Consider the following 19,381-nt stretch of genomic DNA (forward strand, 5'->3'; position numbering starts at 1 on the left):
GAAAATCTGCTTCCGACAAGAAGGGAAAAGTTGTCATTTTGAAAACGCCCAGAGCATGCTGCTCTTAACAAGGCCTGCAGTCAAGAGAAACAATTTTGCCAACGCCTAGCTAAAGTTGGTTTGACCAGGGCCTAATTAATGAGGGAAGAGAAATACCCAACTCCAGCTCCCCTGGCCTTCCTGTCCTACCTAAGAAGTGAAAAATCTGAGACGCACTGGTGAAGTTCAAGGTCCAGGGACACAGGCTCACTAAAAGACTGAGACTTAATCATACGCCTGTAGAACACTTCTCCTCTCCCCACACCTTATCACCACATCACTAAAGACCTCTTTATAGAATTTCCTTACACCCCATACTTCATGGTAGGCTTCCAACAAAAATTTGCACAAAGGACAAAAACCGTTTGAAGAGCCAGAGCAAGCAACAGAACAAGACTTAGACGTGGCAGGGATATTGAAATTACAAGGCCAGGAATTTAAAATCAGTATGATTACACCTGAAACTAATATGCCACTGTGTGTGAATTATATTCCAATTAGAAAAAGAAAAAAAAAAGAGGTACGATTAATGTGCTGAAAGCTCTAATGGAAACAGCAGACAACATGCGGGAACAGATGGGTAATGCAAGCAGAGAGATGAAAATTCTAAGAAAAAAAAAAAAAAATGTTAGAAAACAAAAGCATTATGTGAGTGAAAGAAGCCAGACTAAAAAACCACATACAAGATGGTTCCATTGATATAAAATTCTAGAAAAAGCAAAACTTAATGACAAAAAGCACATCAGTGTTTGGTAAGAGCTGAGAGTAGAGGGAGAAGACTCAATGCAAAAGGGGAAGCAGAAAACTTTTTGGGGTGTTACAAATGTTCTATTACCATGGTTGTAGTGGTGTGACATGGCCAGGAGCATTTGTCAAAACTCATCCAACTGTTAATTTAAAACTGGTAGATTTTATTATATGTAATGTATACCCAATTAAAGATATACAAATTATAAATATATAAATTAAACATACATATATGAATTAATCTTCATTTATACAGAGAAAAAGGATGGTAGCATCTGATCCATTTAATTAACCATCTTAGATGGTGTATCTTTCTACTCTAGCCTTGTTATTATGCATATTTTATTCATTGATGTTTTCAGCTCATTCACCCACCAACGTAATTTCTTGCTAGGATCTGTCAAATTGTAGTGATCTTCTTTCACTCACCCTTATTACATGAAAGACATTCAGGTAATTTAAAAGCACAATTATGTTATACAAATGTGCCTACTAGTAACAACTGTAAAAAACACTCTCTCATCCAAGGCTAAAACTCTGCAAGGCAGTAATCCCTGGTATCAACTATGTCCTATTAGTCCATGGCCAGTGTCAGTGCATAGTTTTTGTTGTTGTTTTTTTTGTTTTTTAATTTTTAAGATTTATTTATTTTAGAGGGAAAGCGAGTGGGGAAGGGGCAGAGAGAGAGAGAGAATCTCAGGCACACTCCCCACTGAGCCCAGAGCCTGACGCAGGGCTCAAATTCACGACCTTGAAATCATGATCTGAGCCAAAATCAAGAGTTGGACACCCAACCGACTGAGTCACCCAGGTGCCCCATGTCAGTGCATAGTTTTATTATTTTCATAACAAATTCGACAATCGTATCAAAAGCTGGTAAAGGTACTCATCTTCATAATCTGCTGGAAAATTGGAACCCATCATACTGCCTGAGATAAAAGACACTTCCAACAGTAAGAATGGCTGTAAAAGCCAGAAAAGTATCTGAAGTTCAATCCCTTTGTTTTAGAATGGTCCTTTCTCACTGTTTCTACTTGGCAAGTTAACATAAAAAGCACAACTCCCCTGAGATTTAATTTAGTACCTTCTACCAAGGTCATACCACTAATGCCTATTGTGGTAGAGTTCTACCTTACAGAACGTATTGTTTAGAGAACTAATTTTTTAGAAGTTAAATTTAGATTTCTAAGGTCAGCAAGAGGGAAGATCTGCAGAGCAAATACTGTCTCTGGACTTCCTAATTACCCCAAGTTCCTTTAATTTTCATCATCGGTGAGGTACAACCGGGAAGACCTTCCTTGTTGACTGAGTGGCTGAAGGGAGGAAATGAGGTTACCTCGGCATACTGTTCCAAGACTGTGGCTGCATCACTGTGCTTCCTCTGCTCAACCAGCTTTCCTGCAAAGATAATAAACACTTGACCATAGTTGGCTTGCTAAGAACAGGATCACCAAAACTCAAGTTGAAATGGTTTTTGGAGGTACTTTTCTTTTTTTTTTTTAAGATTTATTTATTTATTTGAGGGAAAGAGCAAGCATGCATGTGGGCACACAAGTGGGAGGGGCAAAGAGAGGGGAGAGAATCTCAAGCCGACCCCACACTGAGCACAGAGCCTAACACTCGGCTCTAGCTCACAACCCTGAGACCACAACCCAAGCCCAAACCAAGAGTCAGACGCCCAACCAACTACACCACCCAGGCACCCCTGGAGGTACTTTTTAAATAAAAACCGTCCCCTACAAATTGGAGACTAAGCTCTACTGTATACGTTCAAATAGAACAGCTTTAAAACAGCATTTTCCAAAGTGTTCCCTAAGACTGTAGGATAATAAAAGGCAATACCAAAAAACCATTCTTGGGTCAAGTAAGTTTGTGAAACATTGGGCATAACAACACTCAACAGATTCCTTTGCTGATATGCTCACTAATATATCTTTATTATGTATCAAACTATATACTTTGTGAATTTCTGTCAGGAAATAGGCAGGAATACTACAGAGTCCTATCTCAAATGGCAGTTACAATCTAAATTTAGCATAGAATGTGAAATCCATGTAGAGCCAAAATTAGCCATGAAAAAAAGCTTACAAAGGCACACATATGGGCAAATGACCTAGCATCTCCAGCTCATCCATTTCTTCCTCAAATAGGAAGAGACTGCTGTTCTTTGGTTGAGCACTAAGATGAAGGTAGTTGGCTTACGGGTCATGCAGTGTCTTTAAATGTTCGAATGACTCAGCAGTTGAGATAATCATGCTTTGAGAGGCACACAGAACCTGAAGTCGACTACGGGGCTGGCAGACTCATGTCTCCCATCTCATGCAAACTCCAGCGCATATGATCCCTGACAAAAGCAGGTATAATCATCTCCATAATTTCAACAGCTATCTTTCTTTTCTTGTATAAACTGCCTAAGTTAAAGTGCACATGAAGTGACTCTGCCTTATAACTTTTCTCAACAATCTCTGACCACCACCTTCCCTACCGTTTTTGCTAAACATTGGGGAGAACATACAGCATGACAAGCTAAGAGTTATAAAGAATGTAAGAGAAGATAATAGGCCCTAAGAACAGAGCTGGAAGGTATGAACTACCATAAGTTTCTAAAGCAGAAATAACAATGGAGCCAGAATAAATAACTAAAAGACCTAATATAGGGAATTCTCAAAAACTAAAGAGTTCACCATGGAAATGAAGAGGCCTTGTAGAAGAGCCTACAGACCTAATAACCAGAAATGCCAGAAAAAGAAAAGTGGTAACCTCACACATTTTTATGACCCAGAGAAAAAGGAAGAATGCAAATAGCTAAGGAGGACACATACATACATTTAACAGGATTTAATTTGGGATTTTTTCAGAACCGCATTTTCTTTGAAACCAAACAATATTTTTAAAACTCTTAAAACAGCAAAGGGGGTGGGTGCCTGGGTGGCTCAGTTGGTTAAGCGACTGCCTTCGGCTCAGGTCATGATCCTGGAGTCCCCAGATCAAGTCCCGCATCAGGCTCCCTGCTTGGCAGGGAGTCTGCTTCTCCCTCTGACCCTCCCCCTTCTCACGCTCTCTCTCTCTCTCAAATAAATAAATAAAATCTTTAAAAAAAAAAAAAACAGCAAGGGGAGAACATACAAGCACAGGTGAGAGGGCAGGGCGCCTATTCACCTCTTCTCCCAGGCCGTCCTTTAGCTCTCCTTCCTCTAAGGAGTCAGACTCTGATATAGGCTTGCCTCTGGTTCAGACGATCCCTAGATCGTGACACAGCTGAACTGCCTTTGCTCTCAGAATGCGTACATGTTTGGTTTTTTCTTTCACCTCATTTCTCATAAATGCTATTACAGTTCCCAACGATCTACTGTCTATACCTGAATGGCCCCACTCCAAAACTCATGTTTACCTTCTGACAGGGCACATGGACGCACAGCTACTCTGCACTAGGATGTAAGTTTTGGCAAATGAGATGGAACACAAGGAACAGTGTAACTTCAAGGTCGTTTCCAACTTCAAGTGTTCTCCTAAGGCTCTAGTTTTTTCCCCTTCCTAAGGCCTGGAATATGGGTATGGAGAAAATCCAGCTACAACCATCCGCCTGGGATGACAGAGCCACACAACAGAAGGACTTCTCAGTCCTTACGTGAGAGATACAAGCTTTCTTTATCATGCCACCGTATTTGGGGACTCTCACTGTAGCAGTTTAACCTTTACTTAAATAAACCATTCTAAATTATCTAATTAATTTTTATTAGTGAATATGAGACGGTCTCAAGGTATGCTGTCCTAAATTTACTTGCAAAATTGCCAAAGAAAGGAAGAAACAAAAAAACCTCTGGGAGAGTCCTCCTTTTAGAGGACCTAAACCACCACCCACGTTCACCTGCCAGAGTTCTGCCGAGGCCAGCCAGCTGCTCTTTGGTCAGGTCCAGCTGGGCCGCCGTGCAGACAGCCTGCCGCCAGCTACCACTAGCCAGAAAGGCATCGAGCGCTTTCTCGTGGGCGCCACAGCGGGCCAACACAAGCCCGGCTGGCTCGAAGAGGCGCTCCCGTGTCAGGTGCTCCCCGTAAGCAATGCTGATATCCTGTGGCAAGAGGAGACGGAGGCTTGGTGAGGAAAGGCAACAGTCATTTCTTAACCTCCGGTGTAGGCTGTCTCAGCCACTACGTTTGAAAGTCTCTTGAATTACTCAGAAATATCCCGTGGTTAATCAGTGAACTCATTCTTCCACTCAAAACCGTACTGAGGATGTGCCATGTATTGACACAGCAGATCATTACTGAGTACTCTTAAGGGCAGTGGGACTCACATAGCGATGCAGAAAATAAAAACAGGCAAAATCCCAAACAGTAACAAGAACCACCACCAAGTTCCTGCTCTTGTGGCGACAGGCTTACAAACACAGGAAGGCCCGTGACGTCGTGATAAAAGGAGAGCGACGGGAGTGCTATTTCAGAGGGCTGTGAGGAGAACCAGCCACGTGAAGGGTTATGGCACAGTAATCCAGGCCGAGAGCTACAGAGAGCACCGTGGCCATCCGGCAGAAATGTGTACGGAATACACAGGACGAAGTGGAGAGAGAGCGAGTGGAGAAGAGAGCGAGCCCGGGAGAGAGGAAGAGACCGTGAAAATGAGCGCAAAGAGGCAGCCATTGGCCAAATTCTCTATCCGCAGGCTCAACATCAGGCAGGGACACAGAGCGGAACACAAGACACGGCCCCTGCCCTTAAGCGGCCCGCGGCTGGCAGGGAAAACAAATCAGTGCGGTGGCAGGTGGTTACGTGCCGTCACTGAGGTGAGAAGGGGGATCTGGGAGCTCAGGGTGGCACCTCGCCCAGGAACAGCTTTCCGGCACAGGAGACCGAGAGTTAAAAGACAAGTGGGGCTAAAGGCAGGGGCAAGGAGAGGCCTGGAAGAGGCAGCCGATGCTAAGGGAGCAGGCGGGGGCCAGAGCAGAGCCGCGGGCGAACTGCAGAGGGCAGGGAGGGTGGCGGGGATGAGCTCAGTGGTTAGGGGCCCAGGCTCCGGGGTCAGCCAGCCTGGGCTCCACATCCCAGGCCGGCGCTTCACACTCCAGCTCCTGAGGCAGGTTGTCTCCTCATCTGTTTACCCGATCAGGTTGTCATGAGAATCACAGAATACATTTAGCAAATATCTGGCATGTAAGAAGAACTAAATAGATGTCTGTTTAAACAAACAACCGAACTGCATCCCTTTCTTCTGAACTACATGAGAAAGATCTACATGCTTCAGGACGATCAGTCATGCGACAGCAAGGCTGGGCTGGAGCAAGGGGTGGGACAGAAGCCGGGAACCCCAGGGAGAAGCTGCGATGGTATTCGTGATGAGGAATGGGGGACAACTCCTAGCTTTCCAGCCTGGGCACTTTCTTCAGAACAAGAGCAGGTCAGGGCCATTCTCCCAGATAAGAGCTCAGGACGAGGTGACTTCGTTTGAAGATAAACCTTGAGGCCAAGAATGGCATTATGGACTCGGGATCCTTCCCCCTGCCAGCTAACGCACAAAGTCAGAAGAGCCTCATTTCGCACACCACTCACCTTGTACTGCTGCGAGTCTGACGGATATAACTTCAGAGCTTCCTTATACAAGTTTTTATCTTTTACTAAGTTTAAGCATTCTGGGAAGTATTCGGGTCCTGAGGAATAAGATTCATACACACACAAGTTTAAGACTTTGGACGCGTAATGAATTTCATTTGTACCAGTGGTCCCTACACAAAATCAACAAGGGACCTTTGTAAGACCTGCAGAATCAGAGTATCAGAATCCAGGAATTCTAATTTTAGCAAAGCACCCCAGCATATGTGAGGTATGAGAAACACAGGTTGAGATCAGAGTTCCATGTAAAAGGATGCTTTATACACTAGCCCTGATAAATGACTCTCCAACCTTCTGTCTGCTCAGCCTCCTTCATTAGAATCAGCTGGGGAGCTTATCACCTATGCAGATACCAGAGTCCCAGCCCATCCCAGCTCAATCAGATTCTCCAAAGCAGCTTACTAACACCCAGGTAACTTCTTATCCCCATCCTAGCTCTCTGGAGAGAACTGCACCTGCTGAAGCCAGAAACTCCAGCAGAGGACAGGCACAGGGTGAAGCAGAACAACGTGTACCGTGCTCGTCCTAGTCCGTTGCTACCATGTACACCTGTGTCCTTCTGGGAACTGTCGGTGCGCATGGCCGCTCCCTCCAGACAAGCTACGTTTCCCTCGGGTGTTGGCAAATACCAGGGGAGAAGAGTGCATTATCAAACAATTTTCATTCTGAGATACTGAAATGAATTTACGAGGTGATTATCCTTAACCCAAAAAGGATCTGCTCTATTTTTTTAAGTTAGGGAGCTCCTCCAATTCATTAAAAGTCATTTGCTTTGCCTTCAGCTTTTCAGATCATATGATAAAAGAAGGTGCACATACATAACTGTTAAAATTTTCAGGAGTGGAAACTGAAATCAGCCTATATCTAAACTAACACTTTAATTTACCCTGCCTAGCTCCAAAGAAGACCTGAAGCAGAAATAAACATACTAATCCTCACACTTACCACATTTGCTGAGGTGGCCAATGGCTTTTTCATATCGTTTCAGGTATTTGTCTATGGTGAACCGCTGATAATTGGTTTCCATTTTCTTAAGGGTATTAAGAAATGGAAGATATTCTTTGGGATCCTAAAAAAAAACAAAAAACAAAAAACACCAATAGGAGATCTTTATTGCTTATGATTACATTTATTTATAACAATATAAATAACAATTACAACAATCAATAAACCCAAAGCTACATAATGTTTAAAATACGTACTATATTAGTATATTATACATATTGTATAAATATATAAAATGAAACAACATATAGCCAGTTGGGTGAAAATGCTTTAACGTATAGGTGTTGTTTTGAGAATAATGATGACGATCTCCTATGCAATTTCACAAGAGCCACTTATTTCAGAGGCTAATAAGGAAAACAAGGTCAATCTAGAAGATACTCAACAAATGCATCCAAGTTTCTCCAGAAGTGCATCACATGCCCTCCCTCTGCCAGTTTTTTTTTCCAAAAGATTACTTTAGAGAGAAAGAGAGAACACGCATGCACCCATGTACGTGCAAGGGGGAGGGAGAGAGAATCCCAAGCAGACTCTGTGCTGAGCGCGGAGCTGGACGTGGGGCTCGATCCCAGGACCCTGAGACCATGACCTGAGCTGGAATCAAGAGTCGGATATTTAACTGACTGAGCCACCCTGGCATCCCACCCTCCATCAAGTTTTAAAACAAAGGTAAAATTGTACTGAGTTAAAGACAAAACTCTAAGGCCCTGCCAACTAAGATTTTATTAGCACTGATTGTCTGCAGCTCTGTGCCATGCCCCGGAAATTGTTTTCTTTCTAAAGAACAGATGCTCCCTGTTCTTAATACAGTTTCACTGAGCAGACAGGATAAATACATATAAGAACAATCTAGAAAAAAAAGAAAGCCCAAAGGAAAAAATAATTAAATACTCAGGCATGTAATATAGAGAACTACAGGCCAAAGTGTTCAATCAACAAACATTTAGTAAGAATTTGCTATGTATAAAAAATACAACCGAGCCTTACCCTCAGGAGACCTACCACCTAGAAGAGGAGCTAGAATGATAGGGTAGGCACTGGGTGCAGTGGAAGCCCTATGTGGCCCACCTCATCCAGTCCCCACGTGGCGGGCAGGGAGGCAAGAATGGAGCACTGGCAAGAGGCTACCTTGGCCTCCTTTGCCTTAGACGAGTGATAATTAGCTTGGCGAATGGAGAGGTGGAGAGTGGTGAAGGGAAGCAGAAGTAGCGCTACCTGCAGAGGGAGTGTGGCGGCTGGCGGGGGGGGGGGGTACAAAACCACTATAGGCTGAGCAAAAGGAACAATATCAAGAGACAAGCACAGACAGATACACAGAGACCACATCCTGGGGGCAGGGGCTTAAGCAATATGATGGCTTCTGAACTTCATCCTAGGGGCAATGGAGAGCCCATGAAGGATTTTAAGTAAAAGAATGAAGGATCAAAATTTTGTTTTTGGAAAGATCACTCTGGCAAGAGCAAGGAGAGGGATGACAGGATGAAACTAAGGCTGCAGAAACTAGACCAGATCAGGGGCACCCAAACTTTCCAACTGCAGCATGCTAAGGTGGGACGAGAGGCCCCAAGCCTTCCTATTCTCCATGTTCCCACTTTCCAGCCCCATAACAAGGAACTGGACGGGAATCTGAATCATTTGCTCTATTTCCTTTACAAGAGGAGAGTTCATTCACACATATGACCATAATCTTACAAATAACCAAGTAACTTGATTTCACTTGTTCCACCTGGCATTCCAAACACTTTGATCAGCCCTGAACCCTGACAGAGATGGGGCTTAGAGGCAGGCGTCTGGGAAACGCCCAGCCCTGCCCCCAGGCCTGTACTCGCTATATTCATGTCAGCAAGACCCAGCACTGCCGGGGACAGGGTTTCATACTGCCATGACCGCAGAAGCAAGACCCGAAAGGCCGTTAAAGTAGTGACTGCACCTACCTTCTGTGACTTCTCAGCTACCATGAGGACCAAATCAAAGTCATAGGTCCCGAGAGAATGATCATATAACTCATTAACATCTACCAGAAGCAGTAGATACTTCAGGGCCTCTTCAGCGCTCACAGCATCAGGAACAGGTGGAGTACTGCCTGTCAGGGTGTAAGAAAACAAAACACAACAAAGCCGTTTGGGGAAAAAACCGACGTCTCTAGCAACACAACCAAAAAGACAAAGTAAGTGATTTTCCTGACAGAATTGGATGCCATAGGACTTCTTCTGTACATGTTTTGTAGGGCAGTGCTCAAAAAAAAACGGACACAGGTCTTAAAATGGCAACCCAAAAGCCCCACACTGTGTGATGGGGCCCTGATCGTGGTCGGTGAGCGCCCCAGAAGCCTGGAAGGCCGGTGACACACCGTCTGTGAACGGGTCTCTACCTTGCAGCTCGTGTACCTTCTGCAACACAATCTCCAGCTCTGGGGCTGTTTTCTTCACGTGAGAGGTGAGTATGGACAGGCAGTACCTGCGGTGGTAAGGGGAGAAGCCCAGAATGAGAAGGACGAACAAGCTGAGTAAGGACAAGAGTACACTTAGGTGACTCAAAAGATGCCAACTAATGACAGCGCACATACTTGTGGGGGTTTATGCTCTCCATGGCTGCTCTCAGAGCGTCACAGACAAGGTCTACTTTTTTCCCACCAGGATCCTTGGACGGCTGGACAGTGCTGGTAGCTGGTGGAGGATACATGGTCTTTGTAACATCCTCTTCCCTAAGAACAAGTTATTAAGAGGTCACTTACTGAACACGTGTCCCAGCTACCAAATGATGAACATATATCCAGGCAGGCTGAGGAGGGAATAAAAATGGCTTTTGGACAACAGATTCATCATATTCACATAAGGTGAAAAATGAAGAAACAAACTGAGAAATGAAAACATTTTCATATAAGACTCATACAGTGATGTTATAGATGTTTTATTCATATTAGCCCCAAACTGGGTACAGACAGGTGTCCAACTCCAGGGGAACAAATAAACAAATTGTAGCATATCTGCACTAGGGCACACTACTGAGGGGTGAACATGAAGGAACTAGCGATACCAGTAAAAACACGGGTGAATCTCAAGGTAATATGCTGAGTGAGAGCAGCCTAACTTACACAGAAGAGTAAATACTACATGCTTCCACTTCAAGTTCAACAGGCAAAACTCATCTATGGTAAAAAACGCACAACAGTGGTTGCCTAGGGAGTGGGGACAGGACTGACTGACATGAGGTTTGGAGGAACTTTCTGAGGTGAAGGAAATGTTCTCTATCTCAATAGAGGTCTGGGTTACACATTGGTCAGAACTCACTGAATAGTGCATTTATGATTTATGCATTTCACCACATGTGACTCTGACCCACAGAGAATGCACTCTAGTCAGCGTTCTACGAAGTGAAATACTGAGACATAAAGTGGACTGAAGGCTACAATTAACTTAAAATTTGCCTTAAAAAAGACGAATGGAGGGGCGCCTAGGTGGCTCAGATGGTTAAGCGTCTGCCTTAGGCTCAGGTCATGATCCTGGGGTCCTGGGATCGAGCCCCACGTCTGGCTCCTGGCTCGGCAGGGAGCCTGCTTCTCCCTCTCCCTCTCCCTCTGCCTCTGCCTCTCCCCCTGCTCATACTCTCTCTCTCTGTATCTCTGTCTCTAATGAGTAAATAAAATCTTAAAAAAAAAAAGATGAATGATGGATGGATAGATGGTACATCGTGACAAAGCAAATACAGGAAAATATATACTAGAGAGTCTAGATGGTGGTGCAGGATGCTAACTGGACGGCTTTTCTTATATGCTTAAAATGTTTTCTTAAGTTGGAAAAAAGTCATTGCAGAAAAACATACCATTTGATTTCAATTTCCTAAGACAAATAGTCTTATATATACACCTAAAAATAGTCAATTATAATTCTAAATGACGTGTTTTCAAGTCTTAGTTTTAAATAGGCTGTTTTTAAAAAGAAGGGAAAAGGGCAAAAATCTATTACAGGTGGCATCTGAGAATTATAGTGACAAAAAAAAATACCAAACACAAAGTTAATTTTTCTCCTTTAGCTATTTATCTGTTTGATTTCCTAAACTAGATAAATTATGGATATGATACTCAGGAATTATTCAAAATACTTACTTCAATTCTGTGAAAAACAAATTAATATGATTTACAGAATCTATCTGTCTTACGAAGGTTTCCACATTTTCAAGAAACACCTACCCAAAAAAAAAAAAGGACAAAAAATTTTAGTTGCAATCACATAGGATCAAGTCTAAGGTAAGCTAGAGTTAATATCAGATTTAGAAAGTTACCTTAGGGTTGTGGTCATAAATCAGATTGAGATTAATTCTCAGTTTCCTCATGCATTCAAATGCTTCCTTAAACATCAGTCTGTGAAGAGGCAGAGAGAATGGATGGAAAGGTCATTTTACAAAAACTAAACTCCCTGGATCCAACACCATTATTATGATACAAACCAGTTATAATTAGATTATAGTCCAAATGCCAAACAACTACTACTGGATTTCTACTCTGAACTCACAGAATGAAAAATCAGGTACCAGATTCGCTTGCCTTCGTAAAAGACGGAACTTAGTCACCACGGCAGTCTGAGGACTATACCCCCACATACACATGACCAAAAATCATCACTGAACTTAGGTCTACTTTCTCTTTAACAAAATGCTAATAAAGACAAAGTTTCCCCAAAATAAACTGACAATGGACCATTTCCTTCACAACAGTGGCTCAGGCATTTTTGGGTCACAGGCTCCCCTGTCCATCTGCCAAAAGCCTTAGGCCTTCTGCCCGAATAAATACACACAGACACAGTCTGGTGCAGTTTCCCTGGGTTCACAGAGCATCTAAAACCCATATGGATCCCCTCAGGCTAGGAAACCCTGTCTTGTATGATGCGTTTCATGATTCTTTCTAAGAATATTTACCAGACTAGGTAGTTATTAAAATCAAAGTGTAGGAGGAAAAAAACCCTCTGAGAATCTGATTGAAGACATGTGTAATAGAGGTTTTCCGTACTTCTAAGTTTTAAAAACTTTAATAGAATACTTACTATCTTCACATATAAGTCATAACAACAAGCAAACTAGTCATATACATGGTTCTTACTTGTCCAGCCACTTCCGAATCTGAGCTAAAACCAGAGCTTGATGATGAACAACTTCTAAGTTTCCCCTTGGCATCTTAAATAAATCAGAACAATGTTTTTAATTAAATAGAAAAAATTTAAATACCCAGGATACACAACTTCACCTAACTCAACTCTTCACAGAGAACTACCATGATCCTGTAAAATGAGCACACTTCCAGCAGAATCTGGCTGTGCTCAGTATTTATTTTGATTTCCCAGAGAAGCTGCCCTTCCAGCCTTGCTGGGCACAGCCTATATGAGCACTCCTTTGTATAAAGCTAATGGAGAACCTAGCAAGGAATGGCTTATAACAAACTGCTACAAATGATAAGAAGGCCTAAAATACAATCCGCAAGAACTGTTTTGTATTGACAGCCTAACGACAGTCAGAAACATAGCCTGAAAAATCAGCTTACCTGTAATATAAGCTTTGTGTCCTGGGGCACAACGGTGACAATACGTGAACCCCTCTCCACCTTCCGCAGAGACTCCCCTTTAGACAGATGGCTGATGCTCAGACCTGCATGTAATGCTAAAGACACCACTGGCTAAGCCATAAGAATCACTGTCATGATAAGACACTTGCCATTAACTGAGGTCAAAACTGAACATATGATCCAAAATAGAAGAAAGCAGGGTCGCCTGGGTGGCTCAGTCGGTTAAGCGTCTGCCTTCAGCTCAGGTCATGATCCCAAGGTCCTGGGATCGAGCCCCGCATGAGGCTCCCTGCTCAGCGGGGAGCCTGCTTCTCCCTCTCCCTTTGCCCCTCCCCTCCACTTGTACTCTCTCTCTCCAATAAATCAAATCTTAAAAAAAAAAAAAATTAAAACAAAACAAAATAGAAGAAAGCAATTAACAACGACACCCCTTTGTTCTCCCACTCAACCTTAAGACTAGTAATCTTTCTCATCCCTAGAACTTGCCCTCTCTCACAGAGCCCATGCATATTCACATATATAGCTTCTCAACTGATTCAGAAAACACAGGGAGGACGCAGTGTCTCTACTTCTTAGCACTATCAGTACAGTATAATCACATCAGTGAAAGATTCCCAGTTTCCACGTTAGAAGCAAAGATAGTAACTGGAGTTTTCTAGAATAAGGACACACACACACACACACACACACACACACACACACACACACACACAGTGGGGGGAGGGGACACGTGGAATTGAAGGAGAAATGGACACAGTTTCCTATAAACCACAAGATGGAGTCTTTCAGATCTACAATGGAGTGTGGTCACAGTGAGCAAAGGAAGATTACAAAGAAGTTAGAGCCAGTTTGTATCTGCATGGTAACCCAAGGGAAAATACTGCATTGTTACATAATCCTGAAAAATTCTGTTGCGTTTCACAATGTTCTGCTCCAGGAAGGACATTGTCTGGAAGTCTTTGCTAACTCGTGAAAAGAACATTGAACTGAGATATTGTGTTGTGATTAGGCGCTAAGTATATGAACTCTAAAGGATTTCTTTCTTTTTTTTTTTTTTTAAAGATTTTATTTATTTGACAGAGAGCACAAGCAGGGGGAGCGGGAGAGGGAGAAGCAGGCTCCCCATTGAGCAGGGAGCCCGATGGGGGCTCGATCCCAGGACTCTGGGATCATGACCTGAGCTGAAGGCATCACAACCTGAGCTGAAGGCAGACGCTTAACCGACTGAGCTACCCAGGCACCCCTAAAAGCTTTCTCATAATCTAGGACTCTATGATAAAAAGCCAAAGGAGGTGGTGAACTTTAAAGTCATCAAGACTTCAAAGGACAAAAGATAATAGAAGAGGGACTATTTTCTACTATACTGAACACTTACTGTTAAATGAAGCATCTCTCAAGCAAAAACACTGGCAGGTATGGGAATGGGTTGTCAACAACAAAAATTCACCATATACTGCAAATGATGTAATATTCGAAGCAACCTACAACAAGGCAAAGGGGAAAGTTAGCTTTATTACTTGGAGGCAACACTGAAAAGTATCCTGCCCAAAACAAGCCTTGTTACCTCAGTGTCATTGATGAAAAAACGACACCTGTCGCTCAGACCAAGGACACATTCCTGCAAAGAAACAAAACTGAAATTACAAACAATTCTAACCAAACTGGTCAAACCTAATTTTTCTATCACATAGTTCTACTGCCCTGTGGTTTCATATCTAAGTCCATGTCAAGACTGAATACAGACACCCATCCTCATAGCTACCATCCTCTCAGTAGCCAAACACCTCAACACTCTTCCACCACACCCTGTTCATTTCCTCCGTTCTATCAGAGGGGATCATCATATCTATATTAAGAGCAGCGATTAGTCAGCTCTTTTGTTCTGTAACCGCTGTATCCTACCACCCACCACAATTACAGACATTCCAATATTTGATGAATGGCAACCTCCTGAACACTATTTCTGAGATCACATTTTTGCTGTCCCCAAATGGTATTTAAATAAAACTGATGATCTGTACAATGTGGACTAGAAGTCTGCCAACTGCATTTTTCTATCTTTTAATTTATACCTCCAAGGAAAGGAATCAACTAACTACTACATACATGCCGGACAATCTCTTAATCCCACTTCATCGATGAAGAACTGAGGCTCCGAAATTTCTCACTGTTGCCCTGAGATTAAGTGGAGACTCAAGTCTACCTCCAAAGCCCATATTTTTTTACCTAATGCCAGCAATTCCTGGGCCACTGTTCTAAGTGGTAAAGTTTCCTGTTCACTTACCTCTCCTCCAATCATGGCCAGTTCAGTCTGTGTGCATGCATAAGGAAACCGAACAGGAAATCCACTGGGGTTCTTCCATGGTTCAACAGCCAGAGAGGGTGACTCTGCAGGATTGGCAGATGAGGTTTACAAAAAGCTGGTATGCTCACTGTAAAACACTGTCACATCAATACTTGCTGAGACACTTAACATGCAATTGGGATCACTTTCCAAATATATTTTGGAAACTCATTAAAACACTCTGGTCCATTACAGAATACACCTGCCAATTCCACTCTACAGCTTAGGGTTTTCCAGGACAGTTAAAAGACCTAACTGTCAATGTAGCATTGACAAGAAACTCTTAAGTACACATCCTCAAGAATTAAACATTTATGTAAGTCATAAACATGCTTTCCGAAAATTCTGATACTCACCCCAAAAGTACTTAAGTATCTGGCCACCAGCCAGCTGCAATGCTACTGACTTGGTCTTGGAATTGCAACACAGACTGATTATGACTCCATCCACTGTCACAGATGAACTGACAAAATTAAAAAAAGAAAAGTAGTAACATTTCACTGATTTTGCAGAAACAGGTAAAGAAATAAACAATTTCCCTTTGGGCTGCACTGCCTATTTCAATACAATATATACATACTACATACATACACATGCACGCACACACACATATACACACTGATAAATATTTCCAGCAGAAGGCCAAAGTAATGACCTGTCACATGACAATGTTTTCCATAATGCCAATAAGCTAGGTGTCTAAGCTGTGAGGTCATCACTCGCATTCTGGCAGCAACTTAATACAACTTATAACAACTTATTGCCTTCATTAGACATGCATGGTATCATTTCTGTCTCCTTAAAATATATACTGCAGTAAATAAAGCAGTGAGTCTGCAGGAAAATGAGCATACTCAGTATCTCTTACTGCTATCATATTCATTCATGGAAATCTGTGGGTCTTCATTAATTGAGAAGAGGGGAATCTGTTACTGTTATATTTTTTCCTGTGTCAATGAATAGAGTAGACGTGTCTTAAAAGAAGTGGAAGAGGTAGCAATAAAAGCAAATGTTGCCAATGCTAGTATTTATTCAAAGAGTTTTTAGCCAATACACAAAAAACTCAAAATGCCCCAAATTTTGTGAGGATAAATGATCTGCGAATAGGTTAAGAGAACAGACTCCAGAGTGAGACTGGCTGGGACTGGATCGAGGCTCTACCTGCATGATGCCAGGCAAGTTACTGAACCGCTCTGTGCCTTAGTGGTCTCAGCTATAACACAAGAACGCTAATAATACATACTTCAAAGAGGCAGCGTGAGAAAGAAGTGAGTTACCATAGAGAAAGCATTGAAAAGAGTACCTTTTACAAAACTTAAACTGTAATAAATGTAAGGTATTAAAAGCTGTAAGCTGACTGAGGGACTTTATATTCCCTAAAGACATTAATATTTTATATGAACAAAACAGCCTTTTTTTGAGAAACAAAAGTCAAAGCAGAAATGTATTTTAAATGACTTCTCATTTCCTTTACAGCAAGTGAGATGATCTAGCCTTTTTTCCTGCAAGCTGATGGTAAAGAATTTCAAATTCGGAGAAGCAGAAATGTGTACAATTTAGGTATTTCTAATGTAAATTGCTCTGCTTTTTATTATTTTTTTAATTAAGTTTTTATTTTATTTCTAGTGTAGGTATCAGTGTTGTATTAGTTTCAGGTGTATAACAGAGTGATTCGGAACTTCCAGACATCAGCCGGGGCTCATCATGACAAGTGCACTCTTTAATCCCCATCACCTGTTTCACCCATCCTCACCCCTCCATTCGCTCTGCTTTTTAAAAGCAAGCTCCTGGTTAACTGAGTGTTGCATATAGCTAGAACATCTCCTGTAACCATCTGGATATTCACAAAAGCTTTGTAAAAACATGAAGCACTATGAGTCAAAGATTAGGAGTTAACAACTACACTAGAATATGTTTTGTGTACACAATGAAGAAAAGTTCCTAATTTTGCAGCAAGGGTTTTCAGAATTGAAATCTAACTAGGAAACCCTTACTACAAATGAGTGTGAGGATTAATATCAGCTTATGTCTAATGTGCCAAGTTTTGACATCGGAAGTCTGAGGATTTCTCAGAGCTGTCCACGCAATGCCATCTACCGCACAACGGGGCTTGAGTTAGAGACACTACAGAAAACAGCATCCATTATCTGATACCTGTGACAAACATGCAGTCTGGAATCAAAGCAAAACTCAGGGCCAGGGAGCAGTGAAATTTTAGCAAAGAGAAACAGAGACGACTGTCTAGTAGTACATGTAGTCAATCCTCACACACAGAACACAGAGAAGCCAAAAGCGGCATTTTGAAGTCACCACATCCAATGAAATGCACGTACACAGACCTTATCATTAATTTTAGTAACTAACAAGGGTGACCACAGTGGCTAATTCTCTTGGGCTAACAGTTACCCTGCTGGAATGTAAGTATATGCTGAATTAAAAATTGTAACACATCTTCAAAATGTTTTGCCCCATCTATTAGTATTTGTCCTATGTTCCACCACTTCTTGATGCATTTTTAGGTTTGTATTTTGACGTGACTCAAAACTACACTTAACACTCTTGCTAAGTGTGTTTAACAAAGCAGCTACTGCCCTCAACCTTGCTCAGTAGAAGTCAAAAGAGTCCCATACCCAGAAAAGACAAAAGTGTAATTCAATCGGCTTATGAGCACACGGAATGCAGGGAAGCGTCGCAATACCTAATATTGAGCTGTCCGTGCTCGTCATCCGTCTCAGAAGGGGCCACAGTCAGATGGTGAATGACAGACTGTGCGCTGGACTGACTGTGACTTACAGCCAGGAAAACGTCTTCCTGAATCCAGGTGAGAAGGCTGAGCTTCAGTGGGTTTACTTCTTGACCTTCACCATTCTCAAACTGAATTCTGTTTTAAATATTGAAGAATATCCAAGACATGAATAAAGCCCTAATATCACTGAGATTTTCTTAAATGAAGAATGAACCACCTTGTATAGAGTCAGTTCCTAATTATTTGGAGGGACAAAACCTAAGGTAATGCCAGAATGTTCTTCTATTTAATATTTAGGTTTCTTATATTCTGAGATCTTTAGATTTGAAGGGAACACTTCAGGAAACTGACTACACAAGAAAATCACTTGCCCCAGGCCCTACAGTAACAAACCCCAGAGGTTTTCCACTGTCACCACTTATCAGCATTCAAACCAGGCTCCAGCAGATATGTGGGTCTTGGCAGAGTGGGTCATTTTTAAGCATTTCACATGAAAATGACTAATTAGCTTCAGAGACGGTTTCTTTGGCCTCTAACACCTGCCTCCTGTAGCATTAACACATCAGGGGACAGCACGTTTTTGCCAACTCAGGCAGGAACCCACAATGGCTACTTCTCCTGCCTTTTAGCTTACGTGGCAAATCCTCCGCACGCACTGAAGAAGCTGTGTCACTACCCTGATCTTCCTACTCGAACAGCTCTCCCTGGTCTCAGCCCCTCCACTGCGTTCTTCCCCACATCGGGGCATTCCCCCCTCTGGTTCCCACTGACACGTTCTGGCAACCACAGCCAACACTCCCAGTCCATCTCTGCCGGTCCTAACCTGATCTCTTCTTCAAAGATCAAGATAGGTATTCATGTCCTTCATGAAATCTCCTAAATGACTGGGAGCTATACTTCTCCCAATTTTTTAAAAATCAAATTATATACTAAATTGCTTCACGCTTCCTAGTTTGCCTTAAGTCTTTCCTCTAGTGGGTTCAATTCTGTGAAATGAAATAACCCACATAAATGTTCTTTGAAAACGGCTAAGCATTATACAGACAGCCCCCAAATCATACACAGGTTAACTTATACACGTTCATTGAACATAGAGCATATATTTAAGAAACATATTACTTATGAAATTGTTATTTTAGTCAGTTTACTGTCCCTATTAACTTATAAATAAATACTCTCAGGAGGCAGAGTTCAATAATTACGAACATGTGCTTATCAAGTAGAACAGAATCAAATCCTGGATTCTCACAGAAACGGTATTAGTATTAATAATTAGCTTCAGGGTCATTTTACAATACTTATCACGTGCCTGAGGTACTCATTTATACCCAACCGTTTATAA

The 19,381-nt window shown here is 42.2% G+C and overlaps 1 protein-coding gene across 3 annotated transcripts in view; it reads right to left on the reverse strand.

Moving 5' to 3' along the window:
• ELP1 (elongator acetyltransferase complex subunit 1) overlaps positions 1 to 19,381 on the reverse strand; it is a 57,418-nt gene that overhangs the window by 17,870 nt on the left and 20,167 nt on the right. For all 3 annotated transcript variants that reach the window (XM_036091392.2, XM_078061562.1, XM_078061561.1), the window contains 16 exons: positions 17,992 to 18,174; positions 15,650 to 15,756; positions 15,234 to 15,337; positions 14,514 to 14,567; positions 14,325 to 14,430; positions 12,929 to 13,044; positions 12,491 to 12,564; positions 11,677 to 11,755; positions 11,501 to 11,580; positions 9,962 to 10,099; positions 9,767 to 9,852; positions 9,330 to 9,478; positions 7,336 to 7,459; positions 6,331 to 6,428; positions 4,655 to 4,856; positions 2,123 to 2,184 (listed from right to left, as the gene is read on the reverse strand). In XM_036091392.2, coding sequence (XP_035947285.1) covers positions 2,123 to 2,184; positions 4,655 to 4,856; positions 6,331 to 6,428; positions 7,336 to 7,459; positions 9,330 to 9,478; positions 9,767 to 9,852; positions 9,962 to 10,099; positions 11,501 to 11,580; positions 11,677 to 11,755; positions 12,491 to 12,564; positions 12,929 to 13,044; positions 14,325 to 14,430; positions 14,514 to 14,567; positions 15,234 to 15,337; positions 15,650 to 15,756; positions 17,992 to 18,174 — 1,762 coding nt within the window. The remainder of the gene's footprint in view (positions 1 to 2,122; positions 2,185 to 4,654; positions 4,857 to 6,330; positions 6,429 to 7,335; positions 7,460 to 9,329; positions 9,479 to 9,766; positions 9,853 to 9,961; positions 10,100 to 11,500; positions 11,581 to 11,676; positions 11,756 to 12,490; positions 12,565 to 12,928; positions 13,045 to 14,324; positions 14,431 to 14,513; positions 14,568 to 15,233; positions 15,338 to 15,649; positions 15,757 to 17,991; positions 18,175 to 19,381) is intronic.

This window comes from Halichoerus grypus, chromosome 14 (assembly GCF_964656455.1).
Source record: "Halichoerus grypus chromosome 14, mHalGry1.hap1.1, whole genome shotgun sequence".
Lineage (NCBI taxonomy): Eukaryota > Metazoa > Chordata > Mammalia > Carnivora > Phocidae > Halichoerus > Halichoerus grypus.